Source organism: Erithacus rubecula, assembly GCF_903797595.1.
Source record: "Erithacus rubecula genome assembly, chromosome: 2".
In the NCBI taxonomy this organism is placed as follows: Eukaryota; Metazoa; Chordata; class Aves; order Passeriformes; family Muscicapidae; genus Erithacus; species Erithacus rubecula.
Genome location: NC_136685.1, coordinates 104,495,063 through 104,513,271, shown reverse-complemented (window position 1 = coordinate 104,513,271; position 18,209 = coordinate 104,495,063). Strand labels below are relative to the sequence as shown.

The window sequence follows — 18,209 nt, the reverse complement described above, 5'->3', positions numbered from 1 at the left end:
CTCTTCAGTGTGTTTTGCCTGTGTTTCACTCAGACACTCTCATGTGAAATATGCTTCATTGGGAGCAAAAGGTCTAATGCGGTTATTTTGGATTGCAGGCAAAGGAGATGCAGCAGATGGTGAAGCTGGAAGCAGAGATGGATCGCAGGCCAGCAACAGTGGTTTAAAGCCTCAACAAGCAAATTGAAGTTGGAGAGCACAGCATCCTTAAAATGAGAGCAAAATTCAAAATAACATTGCTGAGGTTGAAGAGTGGGCTTTTGGTTTGGTTTTGGCAGGGGTTTGTTTTGGGTTTTTTTGTTCTTATCAAGTGTAGCTACGGACCACTGAGTCTTAAGGTTTGCATTGTTTCTTTTTTAACACTGGGCACTGAATTCCCTTTGTTGGATTTCCATAAGAATTTCCTTTGTTCAGAAAAACCCCCAATGCAGAGATTAAGAGAGTTTTTTAAACCCCATCCTGTTCTCCTTTCTGTATCTCACCAGGCACCTTGCCTGCATCAGAATCACACGGTCAGAGCCTCGAAACAGGAGATACCTTTAACATCATCTCAGATGGCAACAAAGCTGTAGTTCGAGCGAGTAATTTCCCATTTGTGTTCTCATGTGTGACGTGCTGTGCAGAAACCCCACGCTGCCAGACCCCGCCATGCCACGCCTTGTCAGATGCTCGGCACCCGATGTCCCTGAGCCCACTGAACTGGACCTTATGCCAAGTAATAATTAGGATAGTAAGGAGTTGAGTTTGGGTGATTTAAAATTGTATTTCAGGTGGGTTTTTTTCAGGCAGCAGACAGCAGGCAGTTGAAAGGTAACTGCATATATTCAAAAGTACAATGTGTACAAAGTCATCGGCCAAATTCATCAGCTGCAGCAGTAACTTGACAGGGTATTTCTGCAGCCTAATGATGTCATTCACAAGTGCCATATCAACTCTATCAATTCTGAGAGGAGCCAGTATCCTGCAAAAGTTACTGCAGTGGATAACCTGAGGGAAATACAGTGTATTCGTGCCAAAACTGATCAGTGCTCTAAGGAATTACGTATTAGGCACTTTAAGAAAAGTTTACATCCTACATTGCTTGTATAGAAATTGCATTTTGATCCTGTTGCTGCAGATCCCAGATACTACAGTTCATTGTAACTTAAAAGATTGTTTAAATGGCTTTTGGCAAAAAGTTTGTAACTGTGAAAATGTAAAAAGTATTTATACACTTGGGAAACACAACATTGTAGAAAATCACATACATGTTGCTACGTGATAAAATTAGTAAACAGAAATACTAAGAGTATGTTTGCATGTGATACAAATGCTACTAAGGCTGTAATGCCTACTATATGACCACAGTCATGCTACTAGCTGGTAAATACTGAGTAAATGTATGGCACAGAATATTGTTTGATTAATTACAAAGACTTTTAGCATTACAAGGTCTCTATATATATGTGTGTATATTAATTACGTGGGCATTCTTGATACTTGTAGTAAAAGAGAAGTACATAACTAATTTAATTTTACACAGAAGTATTTATGCAGATTTTCAGAATTTCATATCAGGAATAACCTTTTTATGTCCATTAGATATAAAAACAATTTGCTAATGTGTTAATTTGCATGTTTCCAGAGCTTGCTGTAGTTATATTGCAAAACAATGCATGTAAGCATTCGGCTTGGAATTTGTCCATGCTGCCAATTCAAAGATGACTGCATGGAAAACTGGTAGTTTAGAACAAATCAGATTTCTGATTTCAATGTACTAAGCACCAATTACTTTGTTGTATATGCTTGTACAAACAAATTCTACATATTCCTATAAACAAAATAAATGAAGAGAGATAATTATGTTATTGTCAGTCCTGAGATGAAACTTTCAACTTCTCTAATAAAAACCTTAAAAATTCAAGTCCTTTAGTTTTGACTGCAGTGAATTGCAGGGTGGTGGTGTTATCAATTGCAGATTTTTAGCAAGCTGTATTTCCTGTAAAAATGTGTAGAGTGTAAATATATTTCTATCACAGCTTATTTAGTCAAAGGAGTCTTTTTTTTTTCTTAAATTTTATACAAGCATTGTGCAGCACTAGAGAACTGCCCCAGTGGAGTGTAGCAGCACAACCTGGAAATGCAGCAGCCTGAGTGTAGCAGTGTAGCAACAACTGAGACAGAGGTCAGTGAACTTTAGGTGTTTAAAGAAGGGTTTAAGCAGACTTGTGATGTGTATTCAGAATTCCAATCTGATGCCACAGCCTACAGAGGTAGCTCGTGGTCCTTTATGATCCATAATATTTTAAAAGTCAAGTTGTGTACTGTGGGCAGCTCTCTAAGCTAAGTGCTGGATGGAGCTGGGAGCAGAAGTGTTTTCAGAGCATCCTGGACAGGATTTTATCATGATATTTCTTTTAGTTAAAAATGTCCTCTAAAGCACAGCTGGTGGAGACAGTGCCATGAGCTGAAATTTTACACGGTTGCCTACTGCAGTGGTTTTTAGCCTGTTTGGAGAAGCAAATGGCAGACCAGGTATGGAAAGAACTGGATGGTGAAGTGTCTTAGGCTCAGTTAGAGGCTGGAATGCCCTGCCCTACCTGTTAGAAAAACCACTGGGAATGGAGGGCTTGCATTCAGCCCACAGCCCTCCCTGAGTAAGATCAAACCTGCCTATTTAATTCCTTGGTGAGCATCCCATCCCTCAGGGAAAAACGCAGGTTTTGGAAGGACAGAAAATACTGCGAACAGCCTCTGTCTGAGCCTGTGCTCCCTCCCCAGCCAGGAGCGAGACATCCATCAATGCAGACAGAAAAATGGGCTTCTGTGGAACTGCCGAGTAGGAAACCTCAGCTGCCAGGCTCAGCTCCCCACGCCGATCCGTATTTCATCCACTGACAACTTAGCATAAAATGCAGGCAGTGATTTGAAATTAAGTGATGAATTTTGTCAGCTAAGTGTTTTGAAATACTGTTTAAGCAGTATTTGATTCAAAAATTATTTGAAGTTTGGCCGCTAATGTAATGAGGTGAGAATTTCCATTGAGATGAAATAGGCTAATCAATTTGAACATTGATACTAAGTTAAAGCAGTTTAAAATGTCATTCCCTGCTGCGGTGATAAATTCCACTTCAGTGAAATTTCATCGAGGGAAGTGGCAGATTTTCCCTCTCTGAATCGCTTCAGATAAATTCAGCTCAGCTGTGATGAGGAGGGTCATGATACCCTGGCCTCATAGGCAGCCTGCTATTCTTTCACTTCCAGTAATTTGGGGGTTGGTGATTAACTTGACTGTTTCCAGGTGGGGGCCTGTTTAACCCCCTGCACCACCTGAGCTCAGTTAAACTGTATCACCAGAGCCCCAAAATACCCCTGGGGCTAATTTCCTTGCAGACTCTAGGTGCTGCCCATGAAACCAGCTGCAAGTGGTAAACACAATTGGGTCTAAAGCCCTATTCCTGCTGCATGTGTCAGTAGTGGTCCCAGAGCTGCAGCCTGACTGTCACTGTGCTGTGTGCTCCCTTCAAGGAGGCTGGTAAGAGTTATTTGGTATGGTAATTGCGGGTAGCAAGGGGGATTCAGCCTTGAGAGATACCTAGGCAGATTCCAGAGCTGGGCCTTGGTAAGGGCAGGTGGCAGGGCTGGTTTCAGGTGGCCTAGTCTGGGACCATAAACTGTCCCTGGTCACAGCATTTCAGGGTGGCTGATGCTGCACTGGCTCACTGGGGGGAGACCTTTCTGCTCTGTGTTTTGGGGGTTGCTCAATACTAGGAAGTCTTTAGCCTTTCCCTTTTTCTTTTCTTTTTTTTTTTTTTTTGGCCATGAAGAGCAGGATGAATCCAGTGCTGCAGGCTGGAAGTGGTAATTGTCACTGGAGCTGAAGGCTTTGTTGTTGTGCTGTGCTGTGCAGCTGGGGGAGAACAGTTCTGTGCTGTGGGACAGCCTTGTCCTCATCTCCAGCACAGCTGCTCTCTCCCAGCTGCTCCCTAGACCCTCCTGCACAGGCTGGATGCAGGGGCAGCTGCTCAGGATCGTGTATTTTGGAAACCTCAAAAAGGCTGGAAATAGTGGAGTAGAAAAGGAAATAAAGGGTAGTTAAACACTGAGCTCATCAGTGTAGGACCTGAGGAAGCCAGGCACTAAAACCACCACAGAAATAGAGCCTATTACAGTCAAAGATTATATTTTACAGAAGATTGGGGTTTTTACCCTTTATATAATTCCCCAAAATTATTATCTATAGGTTAATCCTGTGTCACAACTGACACAGGTCTGACTCTCTTTGGGGATGTGCAGGAATGATTTTTTATCATGAAACAGGAAGAGAGGAAATGGTCAGAATACATTTAATATGTATAGAAAATAGAAAAGGAATTTCAACGTTGTAGCTACAAAATCCAGTATGTTCTTTTAGTATCAGTTTTTATTGTTTAAAAAAGCTATTTCCCAGCAAGAAAGCTCCTCTCTGCACATGTGTGCCCTGGCAGAAAAAGGGCAGCTGCCCACAATCAAAACTCACCTTGCAATATCTTCCTTTGCAAAACCTTGGACTGTTTCCTCCAGATGCCTTTTCCTGAACTAGAAACGTGAATTGGTAGTGAATCCAGTAAAGCCATCACTCCGGATCGCTGCTCTCCTTTTGGCTTTTTACTAAAAAAAAAAAAACATCCTTAGTGTAGGGCTCCTCATCTCCGCTACTCCTGGGACCACTGTCGCTGGAAATAGTAAATATTTGGATGTGCTCCTGGTCTCGGGGCGAGATTGGCAGCGCGTTAAATCTCAAATAAAGTTCCCGGTGGGAGGAGGGAAGAAATATTTCAACGTCGCATCACCCGGTGCAAGGGAGCGGCACAGGAGTCGGCCGCGCTTCCCCCTGACGGAGCGGCAGCGCAGCCGGGAGCTCCGGGCTGGGATCCCCGCACCTCCCGCAGCCCCGGTGCCGCCGGCCCGGGGAACCAGCGCTGTCCCTGCCTCGGGCTGAGAGCGGGAGAGCGAAGGCACTGAGCTGCCGGGGAGTTGAGGGGCCCCGGAGCGGGCAGGGCAGGGGGCGGGCAGCCCTCCGTGCTCTCACCCCGCCTCGCAGCCCCCTCTCCTCTCGCTGTATCGCACCTTTAACCCGACCGGGGACAAAACCCTGAGTGCCCCGGCTCAGCTGGCACCTGTCCCAACTCCGAGGTGCACCCCAGGTGCCCTCCTGCCTGTTCCCCCCAAAACCCGTCCCCCTCGGGCTGTGCTGTTTCTGTTTTAAAGCACCCTCTCGGGGCTTTCGGATTTTGTTATGGTTGCGGTTTGTCACGTCTTAGAGCTCAGGTGTGTCGATTGCAGTTCACAGAAGGATGCGGGTTTGCTTCTGACCTTGTCATACAAAAATAGCTGCACGTTTCTTCCTAAATTAACACGCGGAGCAGCTGTTCGCCTCCACAGAAATTAGTGACGCTCCGTGAGCACTGGAATAGGCATCCCCTCTTCCATATAGGTATCCCAGCCTCTCCGGCAGGGACGAGCGGCACAACGCCGGGCCGAGTCGGGTCCCGGCCCCTCTCCCAGCGCCGGTCCTGCCCGAGGAGCGGGGAGCGCTCGGGGCGAGTTCGGCTCCGCTCAGCCCCCGGGGGGATCCCCGGCCGCCCCTCCGCGGGGCCCGGCGCCGGAGGGGGGGATTCCCTTCCTGCCTCCTCCCCGCCCGGCTGCGCGTACGCCCCGTCCCTCGGCGTGGGCGCTCCATCAGCTCCGCCGGCATCTCCCCTCCTGCTCCTCCTCCTCCCCGCACACCCACACACTTTCCCCGTCCCTCCTCCCCTCCACTCCGCAGCAGAGTGCTTTTGCAGCCTGTGCGGTTTCTGAGAAAAGCGGTGTGCGGCTTTTTTTCCCCCTCCTTTTTATTTTTAATTTTTTTTCTTCTCTCCGGAGCGGACCTTTCGGAGGAACAGCTGCAGCAGCCGCGGCCACGCCGGGACCGAGCAGGGAGGATGGCCGGGGGGCTTCTCCCGGGAGTGCTTTTCATCTTGCGTGAGTACCTGGTTGGGGAATCGCGACACGGAGCCCTGTCGTGACGAGGCAGCCGCTGGCGCTGTCACGGCACCAGTCCCGCATCACGGCCACCGGCTGCCAAATCTCTTCCACCTGCTCTGTCGCGACAGGGACGCCCCTTCGCGATAGAGTAGCTTGCTCCAGCGGGCTCGGGGGTGGCCGGGGGGTTTTTAGGGTAAGCGGCAGAGAGTCGGGGCTGCCGGCACTCAGCCCCGCTGTGCCCGCAGACGCCGCGGCTCGGCTGGCCGCCGAGCAAGAAGTTGAAAACCTCTCCGGGCTCTCACCTAACCCCGAGAAGGACATCTTCGTGGTGCGGGAAAATCGGACGACATGTCTCATGGCCGAATTCGCCGCCAAGTTCATCGTCCCCTACGACGTGTGGGCCAGCAATTATGTGGATGTGAGTGGGGGCCGGGGGCGGCCCGGAGGGTCCGGGGCTGCAGCAGGACCGGGGATGGCAGGGGACACACACACGCACACACCTGCCGGTACTTTCGGAAAGTCCTTATCCCCTCCGAGGATTTTCAGCGGGGGCAGTGGGGGGGCCCGTGGGTGCCCGGGGGGACTCGGAGGTTGCTCCGCTGAGTCCCGCTTCCCGCTTGCAGCTGATCACGGAGCAAGCCGATATCCCGCTGTCGCGGGGCGCCGAGATGAAGGGCAAGTGCGGCACGAACGAGTCGGAGCTGGAGCTCTCCTGGCTGGACCAAGCGTACACCCTCAAACTCTCCTTCCTGAAGGTACTTCAGGGGCTCCCCGCAGGCCGGGAGCTGGGGCGGGGGCGCGGCGGCTCCGCGGGGTCCTGACCGGCCCTGTCTCGGCAGGAGGGCCACAACACGTCCCGGGGGCTGGAGGCGTCCTGGCGGCTCAGCCGGATTCAGTTCACCTACGACAGCTCCGAGCGTACCTACTTCAAGGATGCCGTCAGCCGTAAGCGCTCGGGCTCGGGGTTTAGGGCAGATCCCGGCGGGCGGGAGAGAGCGGGGCCAGGCTGAGACGGGAGCACCCCGCGGGCCGCTCGCTACATGTAGCTTACGGGATAAAGGAAACCCCAAACCCTCCCGACAAAGCCGGGACCAGCTGCCAGGTTTAAACCGCATATTATATATTGTTTTTTTCTCCGCTGGTTTTGGTTTTTTTTTTTCCCCCCCTTGTTTTTAATCACCGCGGTTGCCGTGGGAGGGAGAGCCCAGCTCTGCCCGTTTGCTGCGTTTGCGGCTGTCCTGTGGGGCCGAGGGGGTGGGGCAGGGAGACACCTGGGCTGGAAAAGGTTGTCTCCTTTCCAGAGGGGCGATTTTTTTTTTAGGTTAATCCTGATGATGTTGAATAGGTGGGAAAGCAGCAGTTTCCCAAGATAACTGAGCTTGACGTTAGTATCATACCCCTACACACCTCCGCGCCCAGCAGCCTCCTCTTTTCGCACTGGGTTTCCATTATTTTGGCTTTCATTTTGTTTTTATTTCATTTCGGCTCAGAAATGTGTTGTCTTGAATTGAAAAATGAAGTATTGTCATTTGCAAATCGTTCTCCCTCAAGATTTTCCAACTCCAGTGAATAGGGCGTTTAGAGTTGTTGCCATAAGACAACAACTCGTGCTGGTTTGGGGGCTGTTTTCCCCACTGGTGTTTCCACTGTTTGAGTCCCCAAAACACGGAGCTGGCTGTGCCTCATCAGCCCCTGCCCATGCGAGGCACTGATTGCCTTTTTGTGCTGCTGGAGGGGAACAAAGGGCCACAAAAGAGCGGGAAGAGATCCCTCATTCCACCTGCCTCAGCTGCATTCGGCCTTCTCTTGCAAAACAAGCCTGGTGTGATGGGAAAATGTTTTCTTGTAATTTATACTTGGGTGAAATGGTTACGTTGTATTTTCAGGAAAGGCTTTATGGCCTCTCTTGCTTTGTAATGATACTCCCAATGGCACTGCTCCTTCCCACTTGGATTCAGAGCCCAAGTGCAGCCACAGAAATGGTTGTTTCCCAAATGTAGGGAGTACAATCACAGTCCTGGGCTGAACCCTGATTCTATATGAACGGGAACCATTTCCCTGATTTTATGGACTCCAGGCTGTGACAGGAGCGGAGCTGGCGGCAGCAGAGCCAGCTCTGCCCTTTGCGGTGCAGCTCCGTGTGCTGGAGCTGCGTGTTCCCGCTTGCAGGAGACAATCCTGGTGTGGGAGCTGCCCTGGCTGTGTGGGGTGTCCCACGCTGGGAGGGCGCTCCGGGAGCAGCAGGGCCGCTGCAGCCGCATTGCGCCCCGGCCATTCCCCGCGCGTTCGGTGGGCCGGCTCTGTCCCCTCGGTGCCGGGCCTGACCCGTTGTGTCCCTGGCAGCCGGGAAGTACACGGCCAGCTCGCACCGCCTCTCGGCCCTGGTGACCCCCGCCGGGCGCTCCTACGAGTGCCAGGCGCAGCAGACCATCTCCCTCGTCTCCACCGACCACCAGAAGTCCGTGCAGCTCCTGCTGTCCGAGGTGCGGCTCCAGCCCTTCGACATCCCGGCGGATTTTGTCTTCAGTGAAGGTAAGGAGCCGGCAGTCCGCATCCCCGAGGTGCTGAAGCTGCCACGGCCTTTGGGGATGTTGCAATGTACTGAAGGAATTTGGGTCCCACCTTTCCAGAGCGATCTTCCCCCCACTGCAGGTTGTTACCAGTGCTCTCTGCAGTTCCTCCAGCCCATTCCTTCCCTCTGTGGTTCCCCAAAAGGCTTTACAAATTCAGCCCAGCTGCCAAAACATGGGCTATCATTATTTGTACATTGGCTTCTGTAAGGACTGGTAGAGTCAGATTTCCAGCAAGCCCCAATGCAGCATCCCTGGGGAGCCCTGCAAGGTTGAGGTGTCTCCTCTGCAGCACAAACATGCTTCAGCACAGCCCCAGGGGCTTCTTTGGGCTGCTGCACACTGAGGAAACTGGGGGCTGCAGTGCCAGGAGACACTGGGGGTGCACATTCCCAGCTCCAGTTTGATTAATGCTCACTGTGAGGGTGAAGGAAGCATAACAGGGACTTCAGTGAGGCTCTTCAAGCACCAAACTCATGGGATGCCATTCTTTACCATCCATGGTGGATAAAAGAAAACCTGAGTTAAAACATGCAGTTTGTATCAAAGGGTTGAGCTGGAGTCTGCAGCAATGGGACAGGATTCCTGCAGTTTTAGTTTCCTTTATCCCAAAAAACCTACAGCGCTCCTCCTCCCTGGTTCCCCCTTGGCTTTCCCATCAGGTTGAACAAGGCAGTGTAATCATGCTCACCTGGATTAGGTAAGAGCAGTCCCATTTCATATTGCTGCCTTAGCACTAAAATTAATTGAGCTCTTTATTGTAACCAGCTGCAAATGAAATGTGTAATAACCAACTCTTTTAATAACGAGTTAGAAAATGGTGGTATTCAAGCCTAGCATTAAAAGCGTGGTGCTTTATTATTTTGCACGTGGGAAATATTTTGGAGCACAATAAAAGCCCAGCACTGAGTGCAGAGCTGAGTAGTTGCACTCACGACTTGCATCCTCTCACTGATGTAGTAAATTCGTGCTGTTGCATGTGCTCTGCCTGGCTGAATTACTCATGGCAAGGCCAGAGTAATACTGAGTAGGCTTTATCCCTGGGCAGGGTTTTATTGTATCAAAGTAGTGCCACATTTTTCTTAGATTTACAGGGAGAAAAAAAGTAGAACTTAATAGTTTGCTGTATTTTTTTGTTGCTATTGTTGGCATAGATTTACCTTCTCTTTCCTCCTGTGGATCCAGGATTCCTGCATTCAGGGTTGGGCTGGCCTTGGAGGCTGAGAACCTCAGGGTGTTTAAAATATGCAAGTCTGTGTCTTTGTGATACCAAATTTGTGAAGTCCAGGAGCTGCCAGTTAAAACAACAATCAGCCTTGGGGTTCATTGCCAAAGGAATCTACCTGCTGTTTTCATGATATGCTCATTCCTGTCAAACAGAATATTTGTTTCTGTTTTGTTGTTGAGGTTTGGGGCTTTTTCTCCTGCACATAAAGAGATGATGTTGGTTTAGCAATCTTTAAACACATGGAGGGAATTCCTCCTCCTGAGGACTCATGGCTTCTCTCTTTGTCAAGCTCCATGGGGTTTTCTGTTGCTGTTGCTCTCATTATTCAATTACACTCCTTTTTGTTGAATTCCACTGGAAGTTAAGCAGCAGAGAGCACCTGGAGAGGGTGGTCAGAGGTCCTGGGAGGTGTCTGATCAGTGGAGCTCCATCCAGGGCTGTGCTGCTCTCCCAGCAGCACATTCCCACCGACCGAGCTTGTCCTCGGCACACACATGGCAGAACAGGATCCTTTGTGGGGTCTGAGAGCCACTGCCAATCTCAGATTACAATAATTAGCCTTCTCCTTTTTGCTTCATTAATTTCCCATTAGGTAAAATTCCTATTAATTATGGACAAGCTACAGAACATTTTAAAATATTTTAGAGTAGGGGAAGAGGTCTGCTAGAGCAGAAATGACCAAGATGCTGGAGGGATGGGGCCCTTTTTCCACAAAGAAATTGGGGAAAGGTTTTTTTTTATTAATCCTGATACTGTCCTGATGGGGGTAGGTTAAAAAGCGTGTAGGGAATGATTGGGTTGTTCTCTGGGCTTTTTTTTTTTTTTTTTTTTTTTTTTTTTTCATGCCTAAATTCCTGTGCTAGACTTTTTTGGGATTTTTTTTTTTTTTGAGACAGTGCATCCAACCTTCATAAATTCACTTTTAAAAAATTTATTTAAATTTTTATTTTTCAACACAGAAGCAGCAGCTCGCTAATTTATTCTTCTAGTAGGCAAAGTGTGTGTACATTTTTCAGCTTAAAAGATGAGTAAAATGAGAGCTGGATCAAGAGGGTGTGAGAAGGTTTAAAAGAACCTCAGAGAAACTGTTAGCTCTTTTGATTTTATATCTAAAAGTTAGAATATAAAGCAATATTATGAAAAATACTAATACAAAGGGATACGACAGCTGAGAGTCAGGGACTGAGATCCTGGGGTGGCTCAGAGGGAGCTGAGACCTCCCATTTGAGGGCCACATTTTCTCGAGGGCTCTTTGCACCAAGTTATGCAGACACTATCTGAAAAGCTCCTGGTTTTTATTTTTTAAAATTTTTTTAGCTATTTACTTATAAAAGCTCATCTCAAAATCTCAAAAATTTTATCATGCCAGACACAGCTGCGCTGTTTTTCCAGCCCTTTGGACAATCCCTGTGCTGATGCTCAGGCTCGTGCCCGTGCCTGCAGGAGGGTGCTGTGCCTTTTGCTGGGTTTTTGCTGTATTTGCTCTGCAGAAGGATTCTGGAAGAGGAAAATGGGCTCTTAGGTGGTTTCACTGCCTGGTACTGGAATTGGACGAGCACTCACCATAGAAACCGTGGCAGTACGTGAGGGAGGAGGCACAGCACAAAGCAGCAGTGAGAAATGTACCTGAGCACCTCCTTGGTATCCGTCTGCAGTGGGAGGGACTGGTGGTGACCCCACCCTGGCCAAGGGCTGACCCCGCCCGGCTTGGGATGCAGCGAAACTCCCAGCATCACCTGAACTTCCTCTTCAGCCAGGGATCTTTTGGCTTCCCTGGACTGAGGGCAACCCCCCGTAATTTGGGAAGTGCTGACATCCCTGCAACCTGTAGTGAAATACAGGGGGAAATTGACAGAAAGGGTTGTTTTCCTGCAGGGTCATTAATTTTGAAATCGTAGCTGTTGCTAGTGCAGTGCTATTCATTTGTCAAGCATCAACCTACCCATACTTGAGGGGGTTGAATGTCCAAATTTGTCTACCATAGATTTTGTACAAACCCTTCTCCCCTCCTGTTCCCCCTGCCTTTTCCTGTGCTGATGGAGCAGGAAAGATGCCTGCTGCCTGCCTGCCTCCCTCTGTGCTCTGCACCTCAGTGCCTTTGCTTTGAATTCTGGGGGTGAAAAACGCTGCATAAATGTTAAAGTTGTTATAAATGTGAAAGTATTTTAATTGTTCATAAAATTGGAGTGGTTTAACATTATTGTTAAAATAGAGAATTCATCCTCCTAGCAGTCATCACCCAAAGAGTCTCACTTCTTCTGCAGATGTGCTTGTGTTTAGCACTTCTCAGTGCCTCTGTGCTGGGTCTCCCCATTCCCCCCACAGTCTCCAAAGAGCCCAGCCTCTGGTGGTCTGCTCCCAAAGGAGAAAATGGATGTTTCTGGTGAGGAGGTGTGGGTAGGGCAGTGGCAGCTGCTCTGCCCGGGAAGGTGCAGCAGGTCCAGCTGAGTTTGGGTATATGCTGCTGGAGACTGACAGCTTTGCTTGATTTTTTTATTTTATTTTATTTTAATCCTCTTGAAAATAGTGTCAAGATAAAGATCTGTCTTCCTTGATTGTTTTCAGGAAATGAAACCTTTTTGAGCCGTGACATTGGCACTTAAACACAGTTTGCGTCTTTCGGTGGACCACGGATCTCTGGCCACATCCTCTGGTGTTTTGTGCCCTGCAGTTGGGTTTGCTTTTGCAAAATTTGGTGGAATTCAAATGATAGAAGAGGGTGCTTTAGAGCTGGGACTGTTTTCTGCACTGGTGCTTTTAGCATTGCCTTCTGCACTGGCTGCAGCCCCCCACACCCAGCCCGTTCTCCTGCAAATGCTGGAGTGTTCCTGTTTAGGGAAAGGTGCATGCAAAACCCCGTGTGTTTGAGCACAGGGAATCCTCTCAGCTGGGTTTCCAGCAGCTTTCTTTCTATCTTCTCTAGGGTTTAAGCTAAGCCACTTTCAAAGCAAAATCAGTGTCCAGCCACAGTGATCTCCTGCTCATTGGCAGCTCAGCACACCCTGTCTGCAGCCATGTGGGGCGTGCACAGGAGCTCCTGGAGCTTGGACCTTTCCCATGGGAACGGTGCTGCTTTGTGCCTGTGGGGAGAGGGGTCAGAGCAGCCCTGGCCCAACAGCACTGCCCTGTGAGTGGCTTTTCCTGCAGACAGCTCAGCCTGGGTTTGTGTCCCTGTGAGCTGCTCAGGCCTTCGGCATCCTAAACTAGGAGCAATTCCACAGAACATTAGAAACCCAAATTTGGGAGCTAAGTAATAATCAGGATTTTTTTCCCCCATTCTCCTTACTACAAACAAACAAAACCCCTGCATTGCAGCAATTGCTGAATCGCCTGTACCACAGTCCTGGTGATTAATCACTCCTCTGGTGAAACAGTGAGCAACTGGAACTGAAAAGGACATTCTTTTGTGTTAGATAACATTTCACTTTTGCTATTTTTTTTTTTTTTTAATTTTTTTGTTTCACCTCATTTGCAGCTGGAAATGTTTCCTGATGGCATCGCTGGGAGGAGGCTGCACTCCAGGATGCTGTGAACCTCCTGGAGGTGCTGACACTGCTGGAGATGGGTCCCTGCTGTCACCTCCTGCCTGGGCCTGGGGGGTCTCTGGGTTTCTCCTGCTCTTTGCCACATGCTGTTAGATTTGTGGAGCATTTTGCTCTTTGTGGTTATTGCAGATCTCTGCAATCAGCTGCCTGGGAAACCCATCTGGACAGTCTTCAGCAAGGGGAGGAATTTGTGGTGCCCTTTGTATTCGCTCATCTAACACACAGCCTTTCTATTTCCCCTTTCTATTTTTTTCCCTTAAGTTGTCTTTGTTTTCAGCACATTTCTAATACAATGAAGAACATGAACCAGAAAATTGTCCTTCCTGTATCACGTACCCCTTTTTCTCCCCCCCCCACATCTGGCATTTTTCTTCTTTTTAGCCTGGCAGCCCCATCTCAGCAGCATGGGCTCTGCCTGTCTGTCAGCATGGAGAAGCAATAATCACGTAGGGAAAAAAGTGCATCATGATCCTGTCACTCAGGCCTGCCATAGACTCTGGAAGTGTAAGGGAGCTGAGCCAGGATTACCAGTGTATCATGTTTCCTGACCTTAATGACCTTTCCAAGCTCAATAGAAAAGTATTTTCCCATTGTATCACAATTTTCTAGTGGTTTGTTGGGCTATGGCAGAGACTGATCAGACAGAGACAAAATCAATGTCAGGGCTCATGTTGCTTCTGTTCCTCCTTGGCTGTATTTGATGGACAATTTGGGGCGCTGGGTGCTCTTGGACACAGACACACGTGTGTGCTGTGCCAGGGCTGGTGCCGTGGCCATGGGGAGCTCATGGAGAGGGGGCAGCAATGCTGTGGGACCTCTGCCAACCTTACCGGCAGAGGGGGAATCTCTAAATGACGTGCAGGGAGAGTCTGGGGCAGAATTAGATTTACTGATGCTGAGGCCTCTCTGGACTTTCTGTCTGAATAAACAGAGCAGCTCTTGAGTCACTGAGGAAACTCAGCCTTTGGCTGCCCCGCTCCCAGCAAGGCCGTCGATGTGTGGCAGAGAGGGCTGAGTTTATGGGCATGAAAGTGTTTTTCCAGCGCGTGGGCTGGTTTGATGGATGCAGCCTCTCCGCGCATCCCTGCCTTGTGACTGATTTCACTCAGCTCCGAAGCGATCGATTTTCTCCGCGGGGCTCCGCCGGCTGCGGCTGCTCCGTCCTGCGCCGAGCCGTGACCAGGGAGCCCCTCGGCTCGGCAGCGCCTCAGCCACGTCCCTTTCCCTTCTTTCCCTTTCTTCCAGAACACAAGTGCCCGGTGGACCAGAGGGAGCAGCTGGAAGAAACCCTGCCCCTGATCCTGGGGCTGATCCTGGGGCTGGTTATCGTGATCACGCTCGGCATTTACCACATCCACCACAAGCTGACGGCCAGCCAGGTGCAGATCCCTCGGGACAGATCTCAGTACAAACACATGGGATAGGGAGCAGCACTGAGCAAGCCGGGCATTGATCAGGTAGAAAAAGCAAAAGCACTTTTTTCTGTGGACGAGGAAAGGTTCTGGGGGGCAAGGGATGGTATTCTCAGCACCTAATCCTGAGTATTTCATGGAGACACTCAGGCTAAGGCTGGCTTTGACACAGTCTCTGTAACGAGACTCAGTGTCTGTAGGTGGTTTGAATACCTTCTTTAAGCAGCTGGGCTGATCATCTGGAAACAGAAATGCTTCACCTGTCAGAGTTTCACACTGGAAGCACAACTAGCTTTCTTGTTTTATTATTTTTTCCCCTTTTTCCCATCTGAAGGGATTCTTACCTCCCCCTGCATCACCTTTGGAGGATTGAGCCCTCCACGTTCCTGTCCATACAGGAAGCAGGGCTGGGAGACAGAGCCATTGCACAGGGTTCATTCAGGCCCTCTAATGAAGGGGCTCAAAGCACATCCCTAAGTTTGCACTCATGTTAAGAAAAGCATTGAGGCAAATGCAGGTGTGCTTAAGGGGAAAAAAAAATTAAAAATTCAAGGTCAGTTACTCCAGTGGAGCAGATCACAGCTGACCCCACACTTGAGATTGAGTGAAGAAAGTTTGTTTTTGCTTCTTGAGCCACATCAGAACTAAACTTAGAAAAAAAAAGTAAAAAAAAAAAAAAAAAAAAAAAAAGAAAAAAAGTATTGATACACAAATTATAAAGTGCCATGCTACTGCAAGTCAACTGAGAAATGCTTCTGGCTGGGCATCCTGCACGTATTGTGATTGTGGTTGAGATGTTACATTGCTACCTGCAACTGATAATTTTCACACCAAAAAAAAAAAAAAAAAGATAAAAAGAAAACAGTAATGTTAAAGTTACTATGCAGATTATTCAGGTATAATCTAATGTAACAGAAAAAAAAAAAAAAAGGGAATCCTTGAAATCTATCCTTAAATGTAGACAATTTTTAAAATTAATTAAAACATGTACATATATAATGCTTGATTTGCCTTCTTAATGTGAAGTGATGTAATTCTTTGTACCCACTCCATGACCGCAATGAAATTGGAACACAAAAACATCATCTGAGTGGATGTCACACATAGGATTTATTCCAGCAGTGGTTTGGCTGCAAATGGCTTGGTGAAGACATGGTGGTGGTTTGGTATTCTGTGATTTGTTGGTTGTCCCCAATATTCTTCTATCCCTTGGTTGTTTTTCCTGTGCTGTGTGGGCAGTGATGTGTTTTATTCCAGTACTGTCCAGTTCCCACTGAATCCTTTGACTCCCCTTGGCTCTGGAGTTACCTCAGCAGGAGTTAGTCCAGGCCTTGTGCTAATTTAAGGCATGGGAAACACTTCCTTCTTCTTAAACTGCTTTAATTCAAACAGAAGCTTGTTTGTTCTTTCACCTTAAAACTCAAAGAAAAGCAGTCATTTCAATGTTGGAAAAAGGCAAGAGAAGAAACTTAATTGTTCTTTAATGCTGCAGTCTCCTCTGAAATTTATGGGTTTTTTTGATGAAGGTGGATGCAGGATAAGCCTTCCTGTAGTCCTTATTCCTGGTCTCATTTCTATGCTATCCTCATCTTTCTGTTTTCTCATTTGGATGCAAAAGGCAAAGTTATGGCACTAATGATGATTGTGGCTTTGCCCTTTTGCTTTAGAATTCCAGTGAAAGGGTCCCGGGTGAGCTTTAGACTGACCAAGTGCCACAGCCTACAATAAGCTGATAATTAAAAAAGAAAAGAAAGGGTTCTTTCAGAGGCAGAAAAAGCCAGAGGTAGCAGGAGGGTGAATAAAAGGATTAAAGGTTCATCCTTAATAGAGAGGAGCTTTGTCCTGCCTCACCCTTGTCTGCCCTGGGGCCAGGAAGGCTCTCCCAACCAGCTCCCATCAGCCTGGCACATCTGCCACGGTGACATCCCAAAGAATAATAAAATACAAAAAGGAAGCCAACAGCTGAGCTGCACATGTCAGAGCAGCCTCTCCACTGCCATTGTCTCCTGGCTGGGCTGTTCTGGGCTGTGGGAAAGATGGGAAAAGTTGCACCCAGCTGGAGCCATCCCTGTCACTCGGGGGACATTCCCACCTGGCTGGACTCCTCCCTTGGAAGAGGGCAAGTTCAGGGGCTTCACATGGGGCTGCTGAAGGCAGCACAACGTGGGGCTTGGCTGAGCTGCTGAGTGTCAGTGCAGGACAGGCAGTGGCTGGGGACACCATCCTGTGCCTTGCCCAGGTAAAGCTGCTGCTGGGTTCAGGCCCTTGGTGGGGCTCCTCCTGCTGCACCACCTGAGCAAGACCTGCCTGCTCTAACAGGGACATGCTCCCAAACAGCTCTGTGGGTTTAAGATGGGAAAGAGGCTGATTTGTGGTGGCCTCTGTGAGCTGCACTGACCCCAGAGCACTGAGGGCTCAGGCAGGGACAAACACCCCAAAAGCTGATGCTGCTCCTGTGCCTGCTTGAAGGACTTCTGCTGCTTTTCAGGTCAGATATCTGAGGGTTTCCTTAGGAAGCATTTGGCATCACCTTCAGGGACTGAGTATGTCTGTAAGGTATTAGGGACAGAGTTCCAGGAATACAATAATTAATTTATTTATTTTTTCTGAACTGATAGAAATTTTTGTTGGACTGAACTGTTTGTTCTTTCTGGGAAAAGAGAGGAAAAAGAAACCACAATTTCATCTCAGTGACAGTTTGTGTCCCAGACTGATGTGTCTTGGTTGAAAAAAAGTTATTTAAGGTTTTGGGTGAAAATATTTTAAATCTTTTAATTATTTTCATCATTTTGCTCACATTTGCTAAAATTGATCTGAATTCTCCATTGCTTTAAGCTTTTCAAGCCTATTTATGAAAAAGTATTTATGAGAGAGATTATGTCCAGCTTCTCTCCTGCCTGTCAAACTGCAGCAGCATCTTGAGGATGGCAGCACTTTGTTGTGATTTAATTTTGTATTTAGCTTGCATTCATTGATGGCTTTTTATGGGAGAGTTGCAAATGGAAAGCTTTGCTTTATAGATGTTTATGAACACAGCAGTAGAAGGTGGATAAATACACCTTATCACCCTACTGAGCTCTGTGAGGACCTGTAATAATTAAGCACTTGCTAAAGCAGCTGCTAATGACTTACAGAGTACTTTTGATTAGAACTTTAATTATAAATTATTGATGTATTGCTGAGGAGGGGGCTGGCACAGACAGTGAATGTCCTGGCCTCTGCTACCATGATTATTTGGGAGTAGTTTTGGAACTGGGAGCTCAGAAAAAGCCACCATTCCTTAGTGACAGGTGGGAGTAATTTCATTGGAATGTCCCACCATACCTGGAGCATGGACTCAGCTTCTGAGTGAATGGATGCTCTTCATATATCTTATCTGCTTGTTTTTAGGTGAAATACATGTTTTCAATGTATTGCAAAGTATTTACTGATGCCAGAAACCAGAAGTTATGTAAATCCTCATTTG

At 48.0% G+C, this 18,209-nt stretch overlaps 2 protein-coding genes across 10 annotated transcripts in view; both read left to right on the top strand.

Moving 5' to 3' along the window:
* PLCB4 (phospholipase C beta 4) overlaps positions 1-1,903 on the top strand; it is a 182,301-nt gene extending 180,398 nt beyond the window's left edge. For all 8 annotated transcript variants that reach the window (XM_079298543.1, XM_079298538.1, XM_079298541.1 and 5 more), the window contains one exon: positions 99-1,903. In XM_079298543.1, coding sequence (XP_079154669.1) covers positions 99-187 — 89 coding nt within the window. In that variant the 3' untranslated portion in view covers positions 188-1,903. The remainder of the gene's footprint in view (positions 1-98) is intronic.
* Positions 1,904-3,377: 1,474 nt separating this feature from the next.
* On the top strand, positions 3,378-15,747 carry LAMP5 (lysosomal associated membrane protein family member 5). 2 transcript variants are annotated; one of them, XM_079299342.1, is made up of 7 exons: positions 3,378-3,514; positions 5,887-5,985; positions 6,234-6,406; positions 6,612-6,743; positions 6,828-6,933; positions 8,332-8,520; positions 14,577-15,747. In XM_079299342.1, exons 2-7 carry the CDS (start codon positions 5,946-5,948, stop codon positions 14,753-14,755), a joined length of 819 nt encoding a protein of 272 aa, XP_079155468.1. In that variant the 5' UTR covers positions 3,378-3,514; positions 5,887-5,945; the 3' UTR covers positions 14,756-15,747. The 2 variants fall into 2 exon arrangements, with proteins under 2 accessions (XP_079155468.1, XP_079155467.1); XM_079299341.1 differs by lacking the exon at positions 3,378-3,514 and adding an exon at positions 3,909-4,070.
* The last annotated feature ends 2,462 nt before the right edge of the window (positions 15,748-18,209 follow it).